We start from the raw sequence: 24,130 nt of genomic DNA on the forward strand, positions 1-24,130 counted from the left end.
AAATTTAGAGAACCGATTTCTCTATGAAGTAAATATGCATATAAATCATTAATAATGAATTTTCATCAGAAATTTATAATTGATACCCTGATTTTGGGTTTACCAAATTTTTCTCAGCCTATATAATAATTTTTCAACTTACGAATTATATCTAATTTAGCTTGATGTTTAGCTTCTCCAACTGGATTACTTAAAACACATTGATAAACTCCAGCATCTGATGGTTCTAACTTTTTAATATCAAGCCTAAACTCTTCACCTTTTTGAGTCATCGTAAATTTAGGCGATTTAGGTGTGATGACTTTACCATCAACGGTCCATGTAGCTGTAGGTGGAGGATTCGCCGTACCTCTCACCATATAAGAAACTCCCAAAGATTCATATTGAGATCTATCTTTCATATTTGTGTCCGTAATCACGGGTAGTGCTAAACAAAAATAATAAAGTCAAAAACATTCTTAGTTTTATTACGATTACGATTGAGATTATTAATTATTATTATGTGATTATTTATTTATACTTTCTTTTAGTTTTAAATAATAATCTTTTTTTAATTAAATTAGATTACTTACCATCTGAAAAAGAAAAGTACAAAAATTGTCAAAAAAATATGTAGGGATACTTACTATTATAGTATTGTCCCAAAAATAAAAATAGCACGATGAACGTTGCTCAAAAAAAGAGTTAGACAAGAAACACAAAAAGCACAAAAAAACGAAATCGCAAGTTGGTGAAATTTATGGGAGATCGACGTGCTAAACTTGTAAGTCTGTAAGTGTATTATAGGAATGTAGTGTAAAATTACTAAAAATGTTTAAAGATAATAATAGTGCTTGCAATGTAATATAAGTGACAGAAATAGAAGATTTTTGAAGTGGTGAAAAACTATACCTTGAGGACCCGTTTCTTCAACTTTAACATCTTCGATTAAACTTCTTTGTCTTTTTGCCCTATTCAATAATTCTTCAACGTCCTCATCCAATTCATCATCACCCGATTTAATACCTTTCTGACTTTCAGTAACTTTAATGGTCGTTGTTGAACTTTTTCGTCTACTTTTATTGATGTCATGTTCTACTTGGACTGCTTCTTCGGTTGTCGCTACAATACTCTTTCTTGGTTTATTACTAACATCTTTCATTTTCGATTTTTTGGGTTCTTCAGTATGTTCTTCAACAATTTCCTCGGTTGTAGCGACAACACTCACTTGGGGCTTCACCTTTATTTCTTTGACATCACTTACTTGAGATTCTTCTTTATCTTGTATAGTAGCCTCTTCAGTTGTAGCTACAACGCTTCTTTGAGATTTAACTTTAATGTCTTTTACGTCAGATATTTCATGAGGCTTTTCTATTTCTTCAATTTCTACTTCTTCAGTTGTGGCGACTTTACTCTGTCTTCGTTTTGGGGTAATATCTTCAGTGCTTACCTTTTTAGATTGTTCCGTTTCAACAATATCAATTTCTTCAATTTGTACCGATTTTAATCGCTTAGGTTTTGGTGTTTTAACCTCTTCGGCATCTTCTACACCTTGTTGGGATTTGTTATCAATTTGGTTTACTGTAATACCATAAGTTGTATCTGTGTTTATCAAAGAAAGTGTAAAAAGCAGTATGCGTGAACAATACATTAAGCAAAAAGCGATAAGCATTGAACAACACAACCCCAAAGTGTGGAGTTTGCTGAAAATTATTTTCAATAGTTTTTCTTTTTGTTCTGTTAGTGACCTGAATAGCTGAGTTTTGATAATAGTTACCTTGCGCCTCTTTCGGTTCTTCAATTACTTCTTCGATTTCTACTTTATCATCGTATTTAGCGGTCATTTCTTCCTCTTCTATGATTTCTACAATAAGTTTTTTTGGGGGTTCTTCGTTAACTTCTTCGGCGTCTGTATGTGTTACTTCTGTAATGTTATGTTTGTAGTAATGTAGTGTTAATAATAATATAGTGTTGTAATAAAATTGTAGTGTTTCAAAAAGCTGGGTACAAAAAATGTTTGTCCTAAAAACATTTTAGACAAAAAATTTAACACTAATCAAAAACACAATTGGGGCAAAATTATACGCACCAAGATGAAGAAAAATTATGAAAGATTTCGTATCAAAAAAAAATTTGTACTCACTCTGAACAGTAACAAAACTCTTGCTACTTATGGTGCCCAAAGAATTAGTAACTTGAACTTCATACTCTCCTTCTTCTTCATATTTGATTAAATTAACTGTAAGATTATAAGTTTCATTTCGTTGGGTATCTCTGCTGATTTTAATCCTTGCATCCGCTGAAACTTCATTTCCATTCCTTAACCATTTCACCGTTGGTTCCGGGCAAGCTTCCACCTCAACCTCTAAATGAAGAGTAGCACCTTCCTCCACTGTTGTATCTTTAAGATGTTTTATAATCCTCGGTTTACCTTAAAAATTAACACATAAGAAAATATTTCTAATCGTCATTTTAACCATACAATTCACTGTTAATTTAGCACTCGTTTCCGTTCCACCCAATTCATTAACTAGTTTACAAGAATAAACCCCGGAAAGTTCCGTTGTAACTTCTTTAATAACAAGTTGCACTCCATCATCAGATTCAACTCTGGTAAATTCAGATCTTGTTTCGCTAAGTTCCATTTCGTCCAAGAACCACTTTACTTTTGGTTTTGGGTAGGCCTCAACTTTAACGTCTAAAGTAACATCTTTGTCATGCTCAGTTACTGTCATATCTGTCAATGGTTTTAAAATTCGTGGAGCTGTTTTAACATCGACACGAATTTCATCATCGACTGAACCATGAATGTTTTTAGCGCGACATTTGTAAGAAGCCGAATCTGTGGTTACAGCTCCAGATATCTTTAATATGTAAGTGTTGCCATCGTTTTCAATGAGATAATGATCAGAGGATGAAATTTCTTGGCCATCTTTAAACCTAAAAAAATGTGTTAACACAAGAATTTGAAAATAAGTTGAAATGATCACCATGAAATTTCTGGTACTGGTTCTGATTCTAATGTAAGACTCATAACCACAAGATCTTGTTTTGAACACACAATATGTTCTCCAATTTTCTTTAAAACTCTCGGTTTTGTGTAAACGTTGGTGTTCCAAAATTTGGAAACTTGAGCAACGCTGTTACTAGCAACAACTGAGTAAGAACCAGAATCACTAAGTACGGTTTTTTCAACTATTAAAGTATGAGTATCTCCTTCTTCCGTAATCTTAGATCGACCGGTTGATTTAATTTCTTTTCCATCCTTATAAAATTGTATGGTTGGTTTTGGAATACCATCAACTTGGACTGACATTTTCAATGTTTGATCAACAGCTATTGAAATATCTTCAACTTTAGATTTAAAGCTTGGTGGAGCTTGGACGGTAAGAACCATCTCGCGGATGTCTTGACCCAATTCATTCTCAGCTGTAATTTCGTACTTTCCAGCATCAGCAGCTTGAACATTCTTAATAACCACCGATAAACTTTCTTCGTCTTCGTATAAGAACTTAACCTTATTTCCTGCTTCAACTGGTTTTCCTTCGTGAGATAACTTCACTTTTGGTTTAGGGAAACCTTTTACTTGCAACTCCAACATTGCTTGACCACCTGCTACAGCTAATGCTTCACGGTGTTCAATAACTAATGATGGTTTTTCTGGTTCGCGATGTAATTCAACAATTTGACCTAAACCATATTAATTAGAATATATTTTGAGTAACGTTTTAAAGAAAATTACCTTGAACTGTAAGTTCTGCGCTACAACTAATATGACCAGTTGTTGTTTGAGCAACACAAGTGTATAAACCAGCATCTTCAGGTCTTACGTGCTGGAAAATGAGAGCTAAAGAATCTTCATCATCTCCCATAAGTACTTTGAAACGTTCTTCTGGGTCAAATTCTTTGCCATCTTTCCTCCATGCAAAACTGGGTTTTTCTCCAGGCGGAAGAATTCCTTCTTTATCAATAACATCTTCAAAGACTCGTTTAGTCTCTGCAATATAAAAGAAGTTTGTTAAAAAAAACCCTTGTTTCAGTATACAATTTTATTTTACCTGTTACAGTAAGTTTTGCTTCACAACTTGCTTCACCATAATTATTAACAGCGACACATCTGTAATTACCAGCGTCAGAACCTTTTACTTCAGGAATAACCAACTCGTAATAGCCAGTTTGCTCAAGATCTTTGATTGCACGTATTCTTTCATTGGTATCAGAAATTTTAACATTATCTTTAAAGCTAAAATAAAATCCAAATAAATAATTGATTTGAACAAAAAAATGTTTAAACATACAAAGTGACTTCTGGGTGAGGATCACCTTTGACTTTGATCATGAAACGAAGATAAGTATCTTCAAGGAGTTCAGTATCCCTTAGTTGAACTTCAAAGTGTGGTTTATGCAATTCTTCTTCGGTTGCTAAAGAAACATTATTTGTTAGAGAAAAAGAAATAATAAAGTTTTTAAATTGATATTTTAAAATAATGAAACATTTAATATTTCAATTAGACATCACAGTTTTTTTTTAAGTTTTACTAACGTCTATGAATGAAAATTCTTGTAGAACAAGTAGATTTTCCTTTAGCATTAGTAGCAACAGCCGTATATAAACCACTGTCTTTTTCGACGGTATCTTTAATTTCTAATCGCCAGATTGTATGTTCTTCCCGTGATGTTACAATGAAACGCTTATCTTGGAAATGAATGGCATCGTAATCTTTTAAGAAAATTACGCTATCGGGAGTTTCTGCTAAAGCTACTTCTAAATAAAGTCTGCAGCCAGCTATAAGAAGAAGTTAATAAGCAGCTAATAATAAAAATAGCAGTTAATACGACATGTTTCTATCCCTTTCTTATTGTTTTAGTACAATGATATAATATAAAATAAGGAACAAGCCTTAGAATGATAATCAGAATGTTGAATATTTATATAAACTTTGGAAACTTTGGCAAAGTTTCAAATTGGGTGAAAATTCGTTTTATTAGTCGTTCATCTCAAATAATGTACTCATATTCCAATAGATAGAACTGTCATACCACTTGTGCGAATAAGAATATGATTACCTAAACGGTATTCATGAATCAAGATCGTGTCAAAACTCACAAAAATTAGTGTTTGCAAAAATGTTATTAAGAGAGCAACATTTTTCTGGAACATTTTAGTTTTACTCAAACATGTCGAGAATATGGAAACATTCGTAATTCCATGAACATACTCTATCAAGAGTAGCTGTTCAAAGTTTTTTAAGTTATGTTCTAAAAATTATATCGTTGTATATAAGAGTGGAAAATCTCTGGTCAAAATTGTACTACTATAAGATAGCCGATGAGCTGATTTAGACGATCTTCAAAAGTGGAAGGTTATGCAGAGATGTTCTGCATCCTAACGCTTTCCTGGTATTAAGCCAATATATGTCTAGTTTTTCTCTCCACATTTTACCACTAACAGTAAGTAAGTTGCTTAAAGGCAAACACACTAACCTGAAATATCTCTGCAGTAGATCATTATAAACTATTTTTCAGTATTTATACTATTGTTTGTAGACGAAAAGATATCGTCTAAAAACGCCAATATGAGACTACATCCATGTCATTGCAATTATAAAATTGTTTGAGGTACTGAGACTTGTGTAATCAGCAAAGATTCCAATATGGAAGCTTGCAAATCTTGATATGTAACATCACCAACTGCTTCTCGGCATGTGTTACCACTGAATAAATCACTTCTCAAAGCAAATACACCGTTAACCAAACCCTCAAACATCTGCGCAGTACCAATGATATTGATTAAGTGTGCCAAAGACGTTCAAATAAAATTTAAAATACTTTTGCAGTATTTAAACCATTGTCTGTAGTCAATGGGCGTTGCTTAAGTTCTTCAATATTGCAGTACTCTTGAAAATGAGGATTGGACAGCGCGAATCACTCAGCCCCTTCATATTTAATATAATAATGGATAAAATAATAGAAAACAGTCCGAGAACAGCTGGATTCAAAATGAAAAACACATTCTTCTATGCTGTCTGCTACGCTGACGATGCTCCCCTTATTGCAGATTCTTAGGACAGCCTCCAATGGTTACTACATTCTTGTCACACAAAACCAAAAGAATTAAATATTCTCATCAACACCGAGGAAACCAAATGCTTAGTAACATCCAAAGAACCGGTAAGATGAAGATCGACTACAAGACTGTCGAACAGGTGAATCGCTTCAAATATTTGGGGGCAAAAATAACGAGCCATGGAAATCTTTATAACGAAGTGAGGGAGCAAACAGTAAAAGCGTCTTGAATTTCGGGATGCCTGCGAGAGATTGTTTGGAAGAACAAATACATTCATACCAAAAGCAAGATATATAACACGGCTATAAGACCCATCATATCATAGGCTGCAGAGACAAGATCAGATGAACTCTACATGAACAAACTTTACATGACAGAATACGGTACGAAAATATAAAACAACAATGTGGAATACAGGACTCGGGAAGATAGGTGAGACAGAATCGAAAATTCTGGAACAAACATATAAAAAGAATGGAAGAATTGGGTGGAGATGGAATAAATCCTTCAGCTTATCCAATCCGTATTGCTTGCAAGTCACAATTAAATATACAGTTAAATGTATTATACAGTTTCGGACACCTTAGCATTATCAAAGAAATCATATAGATGCATATCCTCTGCATACATGTTCATTTTGCAAATCCAAAATTGCTTAAGGAACTGAGAAGTATATAAATTCAACAGCAAAGGTCCCAACACAAAGCCTTGCAGAACTTTATATGTAACATCCAATACTTCAGGCACTATCACCTCCTTTTTTCTCCACGTTCTACTAATTATAAGAAAATCAATTTTCAAACCAAACATCCCACTATCCAAACCTAAGAACCTCAAATATCTGTATAGTACCAGTGATGATGGTCAAGAATGTGAAAGGTCTTTGTGAAATCCAAAATATTTTTGCAGTACTTAAACCATTGTTTGTAGTTAAAGAGGATCGACTGAATATTCTTGAAAACCGGATGGGTTGGGTTGGATTAGGTTGGGTATACAGTACATACATGCCACTCTTGAATGCCGAGTTGTTTTCCTGGCAATATGTTATTAGATACTGTTTGTGGAACCAGCTGCTCCTTTTTATTATTTTCCCGAGACCCTCTAACAAGCTTGGAAAAATACTAGTTGGGCAGAGGCAGAACAATAGCAGCTTTCCTTTACTCCGAAAACATATTTTCGATCAACCAGATAAAAAAATACGTCAGAAGGTCGAAATAATACGACAGCATGTCATCAACACGGTGAAGTCCACAGCATCACGACACCAACTGATGACGAACGTGATGAACTAAAGACTGAAGACCTTATTGAAGGAAGAAAGTCAAAAACCTCTATAGACTCTATTGAACAATATAAAAGTCATATTATAATACTCCTGATCTGAAGGAGGAAAAGTATTTATAACTCTTGTGATAGTGGCAACAAAAATGTATGGCTTGAATAATTTTGTATTTAAATAATCACCATTACGCCACATTTTCCTCGCTACCTGCCACTTCCTGTCTTGAAATCAATTCAAAATAAGTCTCTTTTGAGTATCTAATCGATTATTAGAGATTTATAATAGTACTCCCATTGAACGTGATCACTTGTTCATTTGTACCTCATGGCATGATGGACTTAGTAAATTTACATTCTTTTAGTAAAGCATAAGTATTTATTATTGAGAGAAATGAGGCCTTATCACCCGCAGTCTTCATTCAGAATGTAAAATAGGATAAAATAGGAGAGGGATAGTCTCCAAATCTCTCAAAAAAAGAGAAACGATCTCATAATTCTCAAACAATCTTATTTATCATAATGGTGACATACTCTGAAGTAAGCTCACTGGAATTCCATAGAATAAGAAATGATAGTTTGGAACATCGCAGAAGACAACAGTATTGCAAAGAGCCAACGTAGGACCAACATTAATTAATAAATTTATATACGATTGACTGTGCACACCTAACCTCATCAACTCCTCCACTATTTACACATCAACCAGAGACTCCAGCAACAATGCTATGTAAGCAATATCAGGACAATTAGCCAACATATTTAGGTTAAAGTTACCATAATAGATTACTTTTATTATTACATCGAAAGATTTGTATACATTACTGCATATAAAGATTCAGTACCGCTTTGTAATATTCAATAACTGCTCAATAGCAAAGAACACATGTATAGTAGTGTACACAAGTAAACCCATTGTCTGACATAAAGGTGCATCACCTTCAGATTAATTAGCAGAGATATATCAAGACCAAAGATATAACACTCAACGATCAAGGCGTCTTAATTTGGATACGGTCCACACTTTTTCAACGGCATGCATAGCCCAAGTATATTTATAAAATCTTATTAAAATTGGTGCGAAGAATTTTATGATTTACAAATTTGTATGTGATTATCCAACATTTAGATCGTCAAAATAAAGGTTTACATAAATATTCAATTTTCTAATGTTGAGTCCAAGGTTCAATCCTTATTTCAATTCTTTAGATTGTAAACATTTTTAGAACATCGACGTTTAAAAAAAAATAATATGAGTACAATTAAAAAGTGTTTTGTCAAAAATAAAAATTTGTCATGCAAAAAATTAAAAAGTGTAAAAATGTATGTGCGTGTGATATACTACAGCAATTTATATAATTTTACAAACCATGTCCACCATTTGTCCATCTATGAGACAGATCATGGAACTTCTCAAATATAGCGTCCCCTATAAATATTATAATTTTGTTTGGAACGTATTAAAACTCAAAAGTGTTAAACCACAAAACAGAAAATTAGCTAGAAGGTGACATATGCGTCGTTAAATGAAATTGTAAAGTCTTTATGGAAGATTGCTTAAAAAGAAAGAAATAGAAAAAAGTCTAAAGAAATGAAGAAAAGAAAATAAAGCTCAAAAGCTAAAAGTAACAAAATATATTTGTGTTTAAATTACTTACGTTCAACACTGTGACCACTCAGTGTTTTTGTAAATAAGGGGCGTTCTTCGGGCGGTGCTGTTATATCTTTCTTCGCTTTCATTTGTAGTGATATAGCGTCCATGTGAGTAGTTTCTCTTTCTACTGAACGCACAAATTCACGATCTGAAATAACAATAATATATAATATAACAATAATATAGCTTCAAAATTAAACCACGGGACATAAAGATTAATTAAAATCGATATGAACGAAGATAAAAAAGGTATCAAAAAATAAATAAAATACTACTCACCAGCTTGACCACTAACATCTTTTTTGTCATAACTTTTTGTATCAATTTTCTCAGCAAGTTCTGAGGATCGTCTCGAATACTTTTCAAAGCGTGCTAATCTATCTTCTTCCACAGAACCTAATTTCTTGTAGTCACTTTCTTCCTTAATAGATTCTTCCCTCCTTAATTTTCTTGCGGAATAACTATCTTCAGTATCCTCGCTTTTAATGCTTCTTCTTTTGGAGAGATAAGCAGAAGGGTCTAAGTCTTCATCGATAGATTTTTGCTTTGAAATGTATTCGTCGATATCGAAATCGTCGTCAACTTTTTTCGTTCTCCTCCTCGATGTCGAAAAGCTGTCATCGTCAGCGCTTGTAATGGTTTTCCTTTCAACGCTCCTTATGGATTTTCGATAAGAATCGTCATCGTCGCTGCGATCAATCGAACGCGAAGATTTTCGATAAGAATATTGTTCTTCGAGACCTCCGGATCGATCTAAAGATCTCATTGATTTTCTTGAATATCGATCACCATCATCGTCGGTTTCCGTTCTTCCTTCAGCTCTAATAGATCTCCTCGTGTAAGAAGAGGAATAAGCATCACCATCCCCAGAATCGGTTGCAGTCCTTCTAGAATAAGTCATCTCACCATATTTTGAGTTTCCATCATCAGATTTACCGTATCTCGTTGCAGTAATTTCGCCGTATCTTGAATTTCCATCATCAGATTTTCCATATTTTGTTGTAATTTCACCGTATTTTGATGAATCGGTGCCATATTTGCTTAGGGCATCAGAAGAGTATTTTCCTCCTAAGTCTGAACTGTATTTACTGGTGAGAGATGATGATTCGTATTTATTCCCTTCTAAACCATATTTTGAATTTAATCCTTCAGTAGCATACGACGATCTTGATGATGTACGACGGCTATGTGCTTCTTCGTAACCGCCTGCGGATAGTTTATGATGGTGTTTAAATATGCGCCAAAAATGAAGATGTTATTAGCCCATCTGAAGCGCAATTATTTTATTCGCGCAATGCTGGATGCTTTTATAGCAATTATTGTAGCGATTATATGAGAATATTTATTGCGGATTTTTAAAAAAAGAAAACAACAAATATTATAAATGTTAGTAAATTAGTTTAAAAACTCAAACAATAAAAAAACAAACTTTCTTATGTAGTTATAATTTTATTGTAAAACACATCGGTAAAAAATACATAACACACAACCAACCTGATCTAGCCGAAGCACTCGACGTGTACTCAGTATATTTTCGACTCATATCGTCATCGATAGCTAATCCTTCTGTAGCAATATCAACCTGAACTCCAATCTTATAAGAAGGATCTACTTCAGCTAAAACTTTGTGTCCCTTAGCGTTAACAATAACCTGTGTTTTCGAGTGGCTTCTTTGAATGCTATATGACTCGGTTTGTTGGGTCACAACAGTTGTTTGTTCCCTTTGTACCTCCAAAACGTTCCTGCTAACTTCAAGATGAACTTCTTCTGTTTTGGGAGTTGGTGGAGTAACTATAATTGTTTGTTCCGGTTTAGGATTAGATGGAACAAGTTTTTCCTCTACTTTTGGTGGTTTTGGGGGTTCCTCCTTCGGCGCAGGGTTAGTCTTTGGTGCTTCTTTAGGTGGAGGTGTTGGTTTTTCTTCAACTTTTGGTGGTGGACTAGGTTTAGGTTGTTCTTTAGGTTTCTCGTCAACTTTAGGTGGTGGATTAGGTTTAGGTTGTTCTTCAACTTTCGGTGATGGATTAGGTTTAGGTTGTTCTTCAACTTTCGGTGGTGGATTAGGTTTAGGTTGTTCTTTAGGTTTTTCTTCGACTTTTGGTGGTGGATTAGGTTTAGGTTGTTCTTCAACTTTCGGTGGTGGATTAGGTTTAGGTTGTTCTTTGGGTTTTTCTTCAACTTTAGGCGGTGGATTGGGTTTAGGTTGTTCTTTAGGTTTTTCTTCAACTTTAGGTGGTGGATTAGGTTTAGGTTGTTCTTTAGGTTTTTCTTCAACTTTTGGTTTTGCAACTTCTAATTTAATTTCGGGTTCTGTCGGTGGAGAAGTGGGTTCCGAAGTTATTTGAATATCGTCACTTCCACTTTCGTCTATAAAACAAAACAAAATTAAAAATACGTCGAGTTAAAAATAACAGATTAAAAGGCATTTACCAGCTTCTCCAGCAAACTCTCTAATTTCCTTCAACCAAAATTCTTTAACGTTTTCCCTATGAGCTGTTAATAGCAAAGAACTATTGGTAGTCTTCTCGATTAATTCAAAAGATCGCTTATCGTCCTGATGATCTTTGAGGTCTACTTGTGGTAACTGCAACCGAAAGCGTTATTTACTACAATCTCGAAAACTTGGCATGAGCCCACTTTAGATTGAAAGCCAAAACATTAAAATCAACGACGTTGGAAAAGAAACTGATTTTGGCGCCTTACCCTAATAATATCCTTCAGTTGGAATACAGAACGTTCGTCTGATATCCTTCTGACCTTGCAGATTAAGATGCGGGCCTTGAATAGGAAGAGATAGCGTTCTTTTACTAAATCCCCTAAATTTACGGAGAACCAATCGTGTGCTAAAAGTCTACCAAGTTTATGGATACTTCCACGATAACCTTCGATGCTATTTGTGAACTTATCGTCTTGTGCCCTGTGAGGGACACTTAGCATCAACTCTAAAGCCTTTTGGAGATCGCTGCTGTCTTCTCCTAGACAAGCACTATATCTTACCAACTCCTAAAATAAGGAAAAAATAATGTTTTTAATTTAAGTAAAATAATATTTTACTTTATTACGTATAACATTTTTATATTTCCCAGGCATATCTGAATATATGATATATAATAATTACGAAAACCGTAACTCCTAGCCAATAAATACATCCATCAATATCCATCTTACTATGATGAATGTTATTCGATCATTATTGATACGATGAATTTGATGGAATCACACTCGACTTCAATTAGATATTCTGACATAAATCTTGTAGGTAAAGAGTAGCAAGGCAAAAACACCAGCTGCGTAAATTAAATTATTTAGATCTACTGTCATTTCACAACCATTCACTTATAATTTTGATGTTGATGCCAATGACAAAGTAAATGACAATGACAATTGTTTGATAATAATAATAATTATAATTCTCATCAATATCTAAAATCTGTCTCAACTTTTTCCATGTTTTCAAATAAATTTGCATTTAGTGTACATTATAATTTTTATCATTTATCTGTAATCTTTATTTTATTTTTATTGTTATATTTTTTTACAATTCTTACACTTTTACACTTAAAATTCGACTGTTATGACTTATGACCCTTTGGTTTACAGTGTTAAAAAAGTTTCGAAAGTACAACTTTTGTGATATTAAATGTCTATGCTTGTGCCAACTTGACTTGGACTCCTGAATGCGACGAGTGGCAATGGAATCTTAAGCCAAGTTATGTCTCAGTATATATTTATGGCGAACTCTTCCTAAGTAAAGTCGTAAAAGAAGGAGGTTATTTACAAAACGTCCTGAGTCTGTTCAACTATGTAAGCCAAAAGAGTTGAGTATCTATAACTATCTTAAAGTTTCACAGTAATGGGTTTGACAACCGTCGACGTTATAAACACAAAATGGTTTTGGAGTTATGACCCGATTTGAAACCCGGGTGATACAAAGAACGATATTCATGTTACATTTATGTACAAGTAAATATGGCCGCAATTCTGCTGCAATGAAAGCTTCGTGATTATTTACAATAAATAGATAGGCAACCAAACAGGACAACAAATCATTCAAGTTAAAAGAAAAATTGAAAACTTTCGTTATAACTCCATAAATTAAAAAGAAAAGGAAAGGAAAAGCTACCTACTTCAAGCAGAAAGATAAAGTATACAGGTGTCTTAATTGTTACTCAGCTTTTGCACTTTGATATATTAATATAAAATTCTTGCATCAAATTATAGTTTGTTCTTAAGATTAAATGTGAAGAGTTAATATGGAACGGAATAAAATTAAAAGTCTAGAGGCGAATAAGGATTTTGAGGAGACATCGATAAAGACACAAGGAAAAAAGAGATGCTTCTAGAATGTTGCAGAAATTTGTAACAAGGGGAAACATTTTTGGAAATACACAAAAAAAGGGTAGGTAATGTAATTGATATGTTGGAGACATGGGTGAACAAAACGAGGTGAGAAGGAATGCCACAACGACATAAATGATCAGCAGAAATTAAGGAAACAAGGTAGGACAAATGGCGCAATTATTACTCGAATCAAGGAAAGAACGATGCCGGCAAGTAAAAATGTTAAGCATCTAACAATTGGAAGAGAGTTTACTGCAAAGATCAATGAAGTTGGAAGAAGATAGCGTGGAAAGGAGGTGATGGAAGAAGAAAGGAGGTGATGTCAGAAAGATACTATACAGAAGAAAGAAAATTATTGCCCTGGATAGAAATCGAATATGTGTTGACAAATTTAAGGAATCTGTTGAATCGTCAACCGTCAGAATTAGAGCTGTAGGAAGGTGGTGGAATAAAGGGAGTAGAGGAGAAAAGAAAGTACAAAGTTGCACAGTACACAATGGTAGACTGGACGATTTATAGAAGTGATTAAGGAAGCGATAATATAGACCAAGTACAAAAAGAGTTCAGGTTGAGAAGAAATGAATGGTGTGATAACAAGGCGAAAAATACGTGAGTAAAATGGAAATAGAAATTGGGTTGTGGCAATAGCATTGTGGGGAAATGCAAAAGGATTAACATAAGATAACCAGAAGAGACTATAGAAGTATATAAGAGAAAAACCAGTAGATGCACGAAAGAGAGGAATCAGAGATTAATACAATAAAACAAGATAGAAAAATATACAGGGTGATTCAAGAAACCGCTGACAGACTTCTAGGGCGATCTAGCGTCGATCAAAGTTTTGTAAGAGATCAATTGATAGATAATTGATCACTTTATAAGAAAATACTGCCCGTTTGACAAAATTTCCAATGGCATAGACAATATTTAAAAAAAAGGCTTTTTATTGCAGATAATGTTTAATTTTAAAGAAACTTTGACCCGCTATATTTCGTTAAGGAGGCATTTGCGACCCGATGTATATTAAGACTAGTCATCTTAATTTTTTTTATATTATCTACTCTAGAAGTCTGTCAGCGGATTTTTGAATCACCCTGTAGAAGTTGTAGAAGTTTTTAAAATCAGGTGATGATTTACAAAAGCAAAGAGGTTGAGAAACAACAATAGAGGCAGTAGTGGAAACGACTAAAAACACGAAAGCTGCCAGGACAAAACGCAGTTCAGGAAGAGGAAGGGTAGGAAGTGTAGAACAGAATGACAGACAAGCTATGGCAGATTTCGAAGATTTTGATTTTTAGCATTGAGAGAGGGCTTTTAATTCAAGTGGAAGGTGTTAAAGTGCAGGTATTCAAGTGGAGATTGGATACAATATGTCCATTGTACCACATGGTTCGTAAAGAGTTAGAAACTAATTACAGAGGTTGTAATTAGGTAATAAGTAATGTCTCTTACTTATTACTCTCTAAGTGTTGCAACAAGAGACGGGAAGAGGGGAGAGAAGGAAGCAGTAATAACTCAACCAAAATTAAGAGAGCTGAGACCCACATGATTACGAGAGCTACACAAGTCCCGATCATATAGGAGTCTCTCCACGAGATATAGGATTACACCTAATTAACTTCCACTAGAAAAGACATGTATACCTAATATTCCTACATTGGCGTGTAGTAACACACACTTCATATCTTAAGTATATCAGAGGGACGTTGTGGGAAGAAGAAAAAGAGCGATGCGTTTTGGTAACGAAAGGGTTCAGGCGGAGATCACCATAAAATTCCTGCCAGTTTGTCTTATACACAGCAAAAATTGTAGAGTGCATAGATAGAGGACATTGGAAGGAGGCACTTATATGTATATACTAACTTACGCAAATGACATGGCGGAATGCATAAGGAAATCGAGGGCAATGATAATATGTTAGGAGAAGTATTTCAACGATTTGGAAGTCAATGTGGAAACTAAAGAAAATAATGAAGTTCTGTAAGTTAGGGAGAAGGCAAAGGCAGGAATGAAGATGCTCAAAGACAAAGCCTCGGTCGTTGTCTTTGAGCATCTTCTTTTGAGGCAAGAGAGTACCTATTCAAATTTGAGATATAAGTTCAAAGATGATGACAGAGATATAACGCATATAAGAAAAGTGACATAAATTGCGAATACAATGATAAGTTTGGAATTAGGGACAAAGAGTATTTGGGAAAGATATTTAGAATGGGAAAGAGGTAGTTAAAGGTAATAATTCGAGAAGAGCGTAATGGTATCTGGAGTAGAAATATGGTTGAACGAAACAGGGACGCTATAAGATATACAAGCAAAGTACTGAATATGCCTGAATATCAGGTCTAGATCGAGAAACACTGCGATATATAGAAATAGAAGAGGTAATCGTAGATAAATTGAGAGTCGATGTGAGTAAGCAAGAATGATTTTTGGAAAATGTTTGAAGAAAATCAGGGCGGGAGTAGAGAAATATGGCTACAGGAAAAGGAGAAAATAGTTATAAAAGGTAAAAAAGAAAAGAATGGAAGAGACGGTAATTAAGATACAGGGATAGAGTGAGTCAAAAAAATACAGAATCGAGAAAAAGGAGTTCAGATAGAGAAAGATGATACAATTTTAAGTATAGAGAAATTATAATGGACGATGTGCCGAAATATCTTATGATTGGTAATGCAGAGAACAAGGAATAAGGTTGATAGTGAAATCAGATGTAACGAAATGAGGAAAATACCAATAGATATTCGATGGACAACGAATAGCAAATGTCTATATGGTGTAGGAAGGATCGGAAAATCTTGTAAAGAAGGTATGATGAACTGAGGGAGGTCAGGCACTGAAGGTAGATACTGAGTAAATGTAGAGAGAGGATATGGATAGATGATTTGTTGAAAGAGAGAAAAAGATTAGGGAGTTGAACGGGAAAGTTTTGTAATATTATCATTGATTTATTTATTGCTTATTCAGGACATTCAAATTTGACGCAATTTGTAGTAGGTCACTACAGCAGCTCCATTCACACTTCAGTGTTAGTCTAAAGGGAGACAAAATACGTGTCTAAAGGAGGGAAAATTTGAGAAAAAAAAGCAAAAGAGTTAAAGATGAACAGATTAGCCAATGTTGAGAAAACGAACGTTACAAAATGGTGGTCATAAACAATAATGAATTCATACTCAAAATTGATATCTGTGGAAATAGAAAAAAAGATGAGCAATTGGTTGCGATTTTACGATATGTTGCCAACCTTAGGAAATAATTATGGCCTCATCTACATGCAAATTTATTTGAAATATACTGAACTATCAATTGGATACATCTTATAACAATGTTATAGCTTCACCTATTGTCATTATTAACACAAATTACTAATTTTTACTGAAAGATTAAAATTTAAATTCTTTTTATCTGCGTTAGTATACGTATATTCTATATTAAATATCAAAATTTATTGGTAGTAATAATTCCCAACAGCATTGAAATAACCATAACAATAAATATTATATGTAATTAAGTTAAAATTTTATTCGAACCGTACTGACCGAAGTAGTTTTCGTACAATTTGGGTCAAGCGTTCTAAATATAATTAAGTTCAAAACTAGTTTAATCTATCACTGAACAAATTTAATTCTACTAAACAAAGCACTCTGACACAATCATTTATTTTCAAAATAAAAAATCGCATTTCTTCAATCCATTTTTAAATCAAGTGAAATATATTCAAACTTAGTAATAGATGCCTAAATTTAAAATATAAAGTCGAGAAGTAAACACATTCAGTGCATATTTTTCAAAGTATCAACGAAATGTGCGGTAAATCTGTGCCAAAACATATCCGATATCTATCTCGTTCTGCTTTCAATTCTAAAAATCCTTGACACTCACCTTTAAGAGAAGCTGATAGTCGTTTATGCGTTGAATCGGAAGCTTCAGGTGCTCGGCGAAGCTCTTGTCGTCACCAAGTCGATGTGACAGCTCCTACAAACACAAGGAACTGCGTCAGAGGCGAAAAACGAAATAAACCGTGACGTTCAATCGACGGAACGAATCTAAACTTATACACTACTTAGATGAAACGCAGGTGAACCACCAACGATTATAAAACAAACATTTTAAGATAAGAATAGATTAACATTTTTTGTGTTAAATGATATTTAAATCTTGATGATTTTTTTTTTGATTATTCTGTTTTCAATATTGAGACAAAGTTATAAATACATTTTACGAATACATATGATGTATGAATCGCCAACGCAATGTGTGAATATTAAATTTAGATCTGAGTATCTAAAGTAAATTTTACAAAGTAGTTTATGTTAAATTTTATTTTCACTAGTCAGTTATTTAGATTTAAATCAGTACATATCATCTCATCAGTTAAATATAGTGTAATGTCTCCAACAAACTGAGAACGAAGACTTAAGTCACAAGTACTTGTCGTGTATCATAGACGAAATATTACAAAATATTAATTTTCTTAATGGGCAAGGTCCAAAATTGAGCTATTTTGGCATAAGCTGCATAAAGCTTGGCAACTCAAGCATAAGCACGATAAATTATTGTAATCACTAATCATACTCTCTTCCTAATTATATATAAAATAATGAGATATAATTCATGAAACTTGTAGATATAAAACGGCGCCATTCTTTGAACGGCTTCCAATTGAACCTTCTCAAACGCGAAATCTAGAGACGGTCGTTTGCGCATCTATTTCTGAACTTTGTTTGACCTCGAGGCAATGAAGTTGGACTAACGGTAATTCACAGTAACGCGGCCGTAAACTGAAAACTAGAATTTTCAGTATTGCGACTAAAATCATCGCGAGAATTAGGTGCCCTATATAAACAGGCAATTTTCGTTAAAATATGACGAAATTTATATCAAATATAACTTATAATTTAATTTATTTGTTAAAATTAATTTAAGAATATAAATTTCGTTATTAATTTTTTGGTACGAAGTTCTTATAAACTTATAAACAATGAAGATTCCGGATGTTATATATATAATTTACAAAATTTATAAGATAGAATATATTTATTAGCAATATTATTAATAACTAAGTGATTAATAACTTAACAATCAGTATTTGACTATATTAAAATATGCGTCAAAAAGAGATAGTATTTCACATCCATAATAGAACACCAAGCTTGATGTCATAAAAACGGAAAGGATTCGTCAATCCGGCATGAAGCCAAATGTATTCAGCGACATACTGAATACGCACGAACAAACATGCTTTACAAATACATACAATGAATAGTGCTTAATAAAAGTTGGTAAAACCGAAAAAAAATACGTCTGTCTCAACGTCGTGTGGCCAAAAATAGTATCAAAATTCTGAAAATATAACGTCGCGTTCACAGGTATTACGTAAACCATCCGGAATTTTCTATCGACTTCACGGATAAATTTAGAATGAAGAATTCTTTCTAAAATGATTCCAACTGTTTTATAAGATTTTTTTAAATTTTTGATGGTACTTTTTGAATAAAGAGTACTGCTGTTATTTGGAGATAGCAAGGTTATGTTTTTTTGATTAGATGAAGATACAAAGCGCAACGTCACCTATGTATGACGTGTATCCTACCTGTGGATCTTGGGGTTAATCCACGTGTGCAGACTACGGCTGCAAGAGGAGACGCGCACTTTTCACTGACACAGATTCGACTAAAGCCGGCAGGCAAAGTTGGAAGCTGAGCCCCAGGCTAAACATAGACCATAATGTGGAGGAGTTCTCCACTCGATAAGCCGCTAGAGTAACATACGATTTGACGACAACCTTTCTATATGACCAATTCGATTGGTGCATGCAACACTTATCTTGATCAACTTAAAGTTGCTTAGTATTCTAATAAGATATTTGTTGGAAACTTTTTGGCACTAGAATCTAAATAACAAACATTCCATTAGTTTGATTTGTTTTATTTTTATCTTATCACCTACAAGATAATTATCTTCATTGAAATTATAAAAAACCAACAATTTTAAGCTTTTTTAAGCATTAATCTTATTAATTTATCTGAGAAAATTTGGCACAATACCCGAATTTGTATTATTCACGAAGTACGTACCAGGTAAAATGTATTCATAAATCAAATATATTTAAGACGAAATGTGTAATGTACCGTGTAGATGAAAAATGTTCCTGTTCCACACCTGACTACAACGACAATTGTTTAGAAAAAGTTTTTCTAAATATATAAATCTTTATCTTTAAGTTATAAATCATTACAACAAAGTGAATATGAAAAAGCATTACATACTTTTATTATTGAATATAAATTCAAAGAAATTAAAGTTACTCATGTATGCTTTAGTAAAGTCGTTTCAACAAACGCTATAATTTTCATGTATATGAATAAAACCTGTGGGTGTTATGTTCGAAATACTTTCTTAAAATAGAATTTGAACTCAAATATAAAAAAGTCTTCAGTATTTACAAAAAATCTCTAATAATAAAATTTTAGCACTTGTTACCAAAAATATTTTTTGGAAATGATGATGTAATATTAACAAATGAAGTTTTAAAAAAAATCAGAAGAAACTTTATTTTGTATCGTGTGATGAAGCTTTTAGTTAGTAGTAAAACTGAAGATCACTTCTCGTAATGTTTCTCTTGGCACCGATGCAATAACAAAATTTTAAAAATACGTTTAACCCATTAAAGCCATTTTTTAGCCATTGATAACAATTCTGTTAATAACATTTCTTGTGTTCTCCAACAAAGTTTTAGTGGAAATCATCACCAAAATCGTGATCTCTTTAACTCCAAGAAAGAGGTAACAAACAATTTAATTCTTAATGTTAGAGTAAACTTTTCTGTGCAGGTTTAAGTATAAACGTATTTGAGTCTTGTAAGTAACTTGAATATCAGAAGTTGTTTTACTTTCTGCATGATTCCATTAAAAAATTGGGTAGAATGAGTACCCAAAGCATTGTTCTAGAACCCATAATATTACAGATAAAACCGAAACTCATTAAAGTGGGTGAACATAATATCATAAGTGAGGAAGGGTTTAAGTATATATTTATTATCCAAGGACAATTTAAATTTACGGTGTATAAACCTATATGCATATAGTTTAGTTAATCTTCTACTTCTTAAGTTTGGTGAATACATTCTTTTTCATGTGTGATCTTTGAGATGAGAAAGTTGAAAGCTGCACATTTTCACAGAATGGCAGAAGAGAAATCTCTTCTTCATCAACTTTGATGCACCATGTTTTAACTATTTCTAAATTTTGTTTATGTTTATTTGAATGTTTCTTAGCGCTTCGCTCTCCAACTTTACTGCACCCGTATCTTTCCCAATGATGCTCTTCCCACATTCCAAGTCACCCTCTATCCCATATTGCGTATTGCTGACATATGAGCAAAGTATGCTCCATTATCCATTTCTCCGCAAGAACAACATTCATTTGTATTCATCTTTACTATCTTTAGTAGGTACCTTTCAAACACTCTATCTATGTTCCTGTATTAGAGATTACAGTTCCTGTCAAACCATTATAATTATCTTATCTACCCTGCCACATATCAACAGTTCTATGATTGTTTTCCTGCATCATCATTTTCCGCGAAACTATACGAAACACCGAAAAAATAAAATATGTTCCTCAGTAAGAACACATCGCTACCACTTGTTATAATCAAAGGTGAAATTTTTTCGTCAGATAGTTTTTGAGAAAAAAATCGCAAAGTGGACGAAGTTACGAGTAGCCTCAAAAAGCGATTTTCATTAATTGCAACAAACTTTACCGCTATATCTTCATCGATCCGCTGCGAAGATATCAATCTCCTAATGTGCCTTGATTTTTGGCACCGATTGTAAGAATATGTGAGTTCAGTGATTCAGTACATTCCGATTATCCTCTTGTGGATGTCCGCCAACTTTGTCAGAATTGAAGATGGCACTATCAACGTTCCAAAGTAACTGTATACTAAATTTAAAGTTGAATTGGGTTGGTCGTCGTAAGTAGCAGTTATCGTAGATCGTGTTGTTGTAAATCGAGAACTACTTTAATATCACTGTGATATATTACGTCCGACGAAAGGTTAAAGAGATGTAGTGTAGAAATAACAAATTGTACTAGCTAACAGTTAATGAAGAATAAGAAGGTTAAGTTAATAGTCAACATAAATAACGCCCATCATGTATAGCCGATCTCATCACATGTCGTTGTAACTGTGTTGTCAATGAATGCATTAATTATGGAAAGCTATTATGCCTCTATTATTACAAGGAAATTCTATCATTTTCACCAAATAGAGCAGTTATTGCATATTTTGTGGTGAAAATACATAAGAAATACATAATTGGAAGAAGCAGTAATATAAAACTGCTTATTGGGAACGTGGGAAAAGTAAATGACATAGAAAATAAATTAAGTTTAGTGTCAGAGTCAAATTCATTTCAACTATTTGAAAACTAAATAACGTTTGCATTGGCCATGAAAACTTGTAGATATTTCCTAGATTAATTACATTAAAGATCGAATATTTTATCCCGAAACCATTACTGTTAGGTATAACAAGAGGCATGATAGAACTCCAGCCCAACGTTTCAGACGATTCAGGTGATCGTCCAAATGGAAAGTCAATCGTCCGTTTGTTCGTTGTATCATTTTATTGTAGACTACAAAGAAAAAAAATTAAATATACAAAGAATATCAATACACTAAGAATATTGAAAATAACTTTTATTTAAAAATATTTCGGAAAAATCGCTAACAATCCTTTGTTTACCAATTCAGTCAACACAGCAAATTTACAAACAGATTACAGCACGACGTGAAATATTGTCAATTTAACGTAAAAGAAGAATGCTTTGTATTGGAGATTTGTCAATTTGCTAAAATTATACTCATAATATAGAATAAGCCGAAAAGGTCTGTATTTAATTGAAACAAATCACTTAAATAAGTAAGAAGTAAATTCACAAAGAGGAAGTTTAACGTCAAGTGGCTCAAGAAATTATTGGAAAATTATTCCAAGCGAAGTTAATTAAATTGGTAACAGCACATGGACAGTTTCCTAATGATTACAGATTGTTAATTCAGAAAATTAAATTCAAATGAAAAACAAAAATAAAAACAACTGGTACTATTGGAGAAACGCTTATTAGCCTTGTGTGGAAGACATTGAAAAATGTCTTTAAAAAATAGATTCGTTACAATTATCTAATAACACTGTTTCAGATCTTTCTGCTGATACAGAAACAGAGCTAATTAATCGACGTAAATTTTGCAGCGAATATGTTGCAAATAGATGAAACAACAGATGTCACAGGTCATCATTTAAATACAGTAATAACTATATTTATATCACAGACGCTGCACAAGCAATGGTGGGGAACATGAAGTTTGAGTGGTATATTGGTATGAATGCAACTGAAAACCACTGCATTTTGCAGAGACAAGCTCTAGATACAAAAAGTTCTCAACATATTTAAGAAGTATTTTGGATACAGTTGTAAAAATGACAAATTTACATGATTTGTCAATTTTACAACAACATTTTGCAAATCAAGACCATTCCAATCCAAATTACTTAAAATTGTATACGATGAAATGAGTAGCTAACGTTTCAAAGTAGCTAAAGTTTTTCATCGGAAATGTCATTTGAAGTATGTGCCGCACGTGTTAAATTTATGGCTAAAGATGTTGTATGCGTTTGTGTCTTTAGGCCCCCACTGGGCTCGATTGAGACGTTTGTTGCTAACCTGTCTGCGTTACTTTGTTCTTTATTCTTAAAATTCCAAAACATTGTTCTATGCGGTGATTTTAACATTGACATTAATAAATTTAATAGGGAATCCGATCTTTTGAAAGATATTTTGAGCTCATTTGGTCTACACGGTCAAACGAGCGAGCCAACGCGCATAGCTATTGACAAAAACAACCGCATAGCCAATTCAACATTGGATTATATATTTACTAATTTACCGGCGCGTTTCTGCACATTTACCGTTTTTGATCCTATTATAGCGGATCACATGGCTTGTTCACTCGAGGTTCTTTTTGAGCCGGTAATTGATGTGGAGATAGAGGCGCCTGTGGTAGTAAGGCGTCGTGTGTTGTCAAATTCGAATCTTGCTAAGTTATATTCGCAATTACGTGATTATGATTGGTCGCATATCTGTTCAAATATTCAATCCGACTCTTATGACCGTTTTTTGAATGTATTTATGTTTTACTTTGATATATGTTGCCCTATAGTTTCTGGTCGTCCTGGTGGTTGTAATAGAGCTCCCTGGGTTACAAATGATATAATATGTGCTGGCAGGGAACTTAAAGACATGTTTTGGATTATGAGCAACGGTTATCCGGAGTTGCGTAACTTATATAATGTTAAGAAGGGTTCATATAGAAAACTAATTAATGAAACTAAACAGAAACATACTATGAAACAAATAATAGAGTCATCGAATAGAAGTCGCGCAGTGTGGCATTGTGTAAATAACCAATTGGGTAAAGGAAGGAAGCAAACTAGTTTTCTGTTGCGTTCGGATGATGGTCATATGATTAGCGACACTGCGCAGATCTGCTCAACATTTTCAAAGTTTTTCACAACATCTGTTGAGGAGAAGGTAGAGTTGATTTATGGCCCGATGAGGGATGAATCTTGCACCGTTGGTAGCTCTATACCCAATAGCATATTTTTGTATACTATATCCTCCGCAGAAATTCTAGCGGCAATCAAGCGCTTAAAAAACGTACGTTCGACGGGTTGCGATGGCATCGATGTGAGTGTAATTAAGTATGTAGCGTCTTGTCTGGTCGAGCCCCTTAAGCATGTATTTAATTTTTCTG

The 24,130-nt window shown here is 33.5% G+C and overlaps 1 protein-coding gene across 12 annotated transcripts in view; it reads right to left on the bottom strand.

Moving 5' to 3' along the window:
- The window catches only part of LOC111429087 (Obscurin), a 51,874-nt gene that overhangs the window by 21,097 nt on the left and 6,647 nt on the right, over positions 1 to 24,130 (bottom strand). For 4 of the 12 annotated variants that reach the window (XM_023064882.2, XM_023064883.2, XM_023064887.2 and 1 more), the window contains exons 8-23: positions 17,196 to 17,288; positions 11,682 to 11,981; positions 11,409 to 11,562; positions 10,473 to 11,345; positions 9,258 to 10,184; positions 8,983 to 9,126; positions 4,523 to 4,765; positions 4,278 to 4,401; positions 4,038 to 4,222; positions 3,722 to 3,976; positions 2,970 to 3,669; positions 2,462 to 2,919; positions 2,123 to 2,410; positions 1,757 to 1,903; positions 892 to 1,581; positions 143 to 427 (exon numbers count right to left, since the gene is read on the bottom strand). In XM_023064882.2, coding sequence (XP_022920650.2) covers positions 143 to 427; positions 892 to 1,581; positions 1,757 to 1,903; positions 2,123 to 2,410; positions 2,462 to 2,919; positions 2,970 to 3,669; positions 3,722 to 3,976; positions 4,038 to 4,222; positions 4,278 to 4,401; positions 4,523 to 4,765; positions 8,983 to 9,126; positions 9,258 to 10,184; positions 10,473 to 11,345; positions 11,409 to 11,562; positions 11,682 to 11,981; positions 17,196 to 17,288 — 5,866 coding nt within the window. Of the gene's footprint in view, positions 1 to 142; positions 428 to 891; positions 1,582 to 1,756; positions 1,904 to 2,122; positions 2,411 to 2,461; positions 2,920 to 2,969; positions 3,670 to 3,721; positions 3,977 to 4,037; positions 4,223 to 4,277; positions 4,402 to 4,522; positions 4,766 to 8,693; positions 8,754 to 8,982; positions 9,127 to 9,257; positions 10,185 to 10,472; positions 11,346 to 11,408; positions 11,563 to 11,681; positions 11,982 to 12,040; positions 12,312 to 17,195; positions 17,289 to 18,906; positions 19,015 to 24,130 lie in introns of those variants that run through there. The other 8 variants (XM_023064893.2, XM_023064888.2, XM_023064889.2 and 5 more) reach the window with 8 other exon arrangements.

Source organism: Onthophagus taurus, chromosome 1, assembly GCF_036711975.1.
Source record: "Onthophagus taurus isolate NC chromosome 1, IU_Otau_3.0, whole genome shotgun sequence".
NCBI lineage: Eukaryota > Metazoa > Arthropoda > Insecta > Coleoptera > Scarabaeidae > Onthophagus > Onthophagus taurus.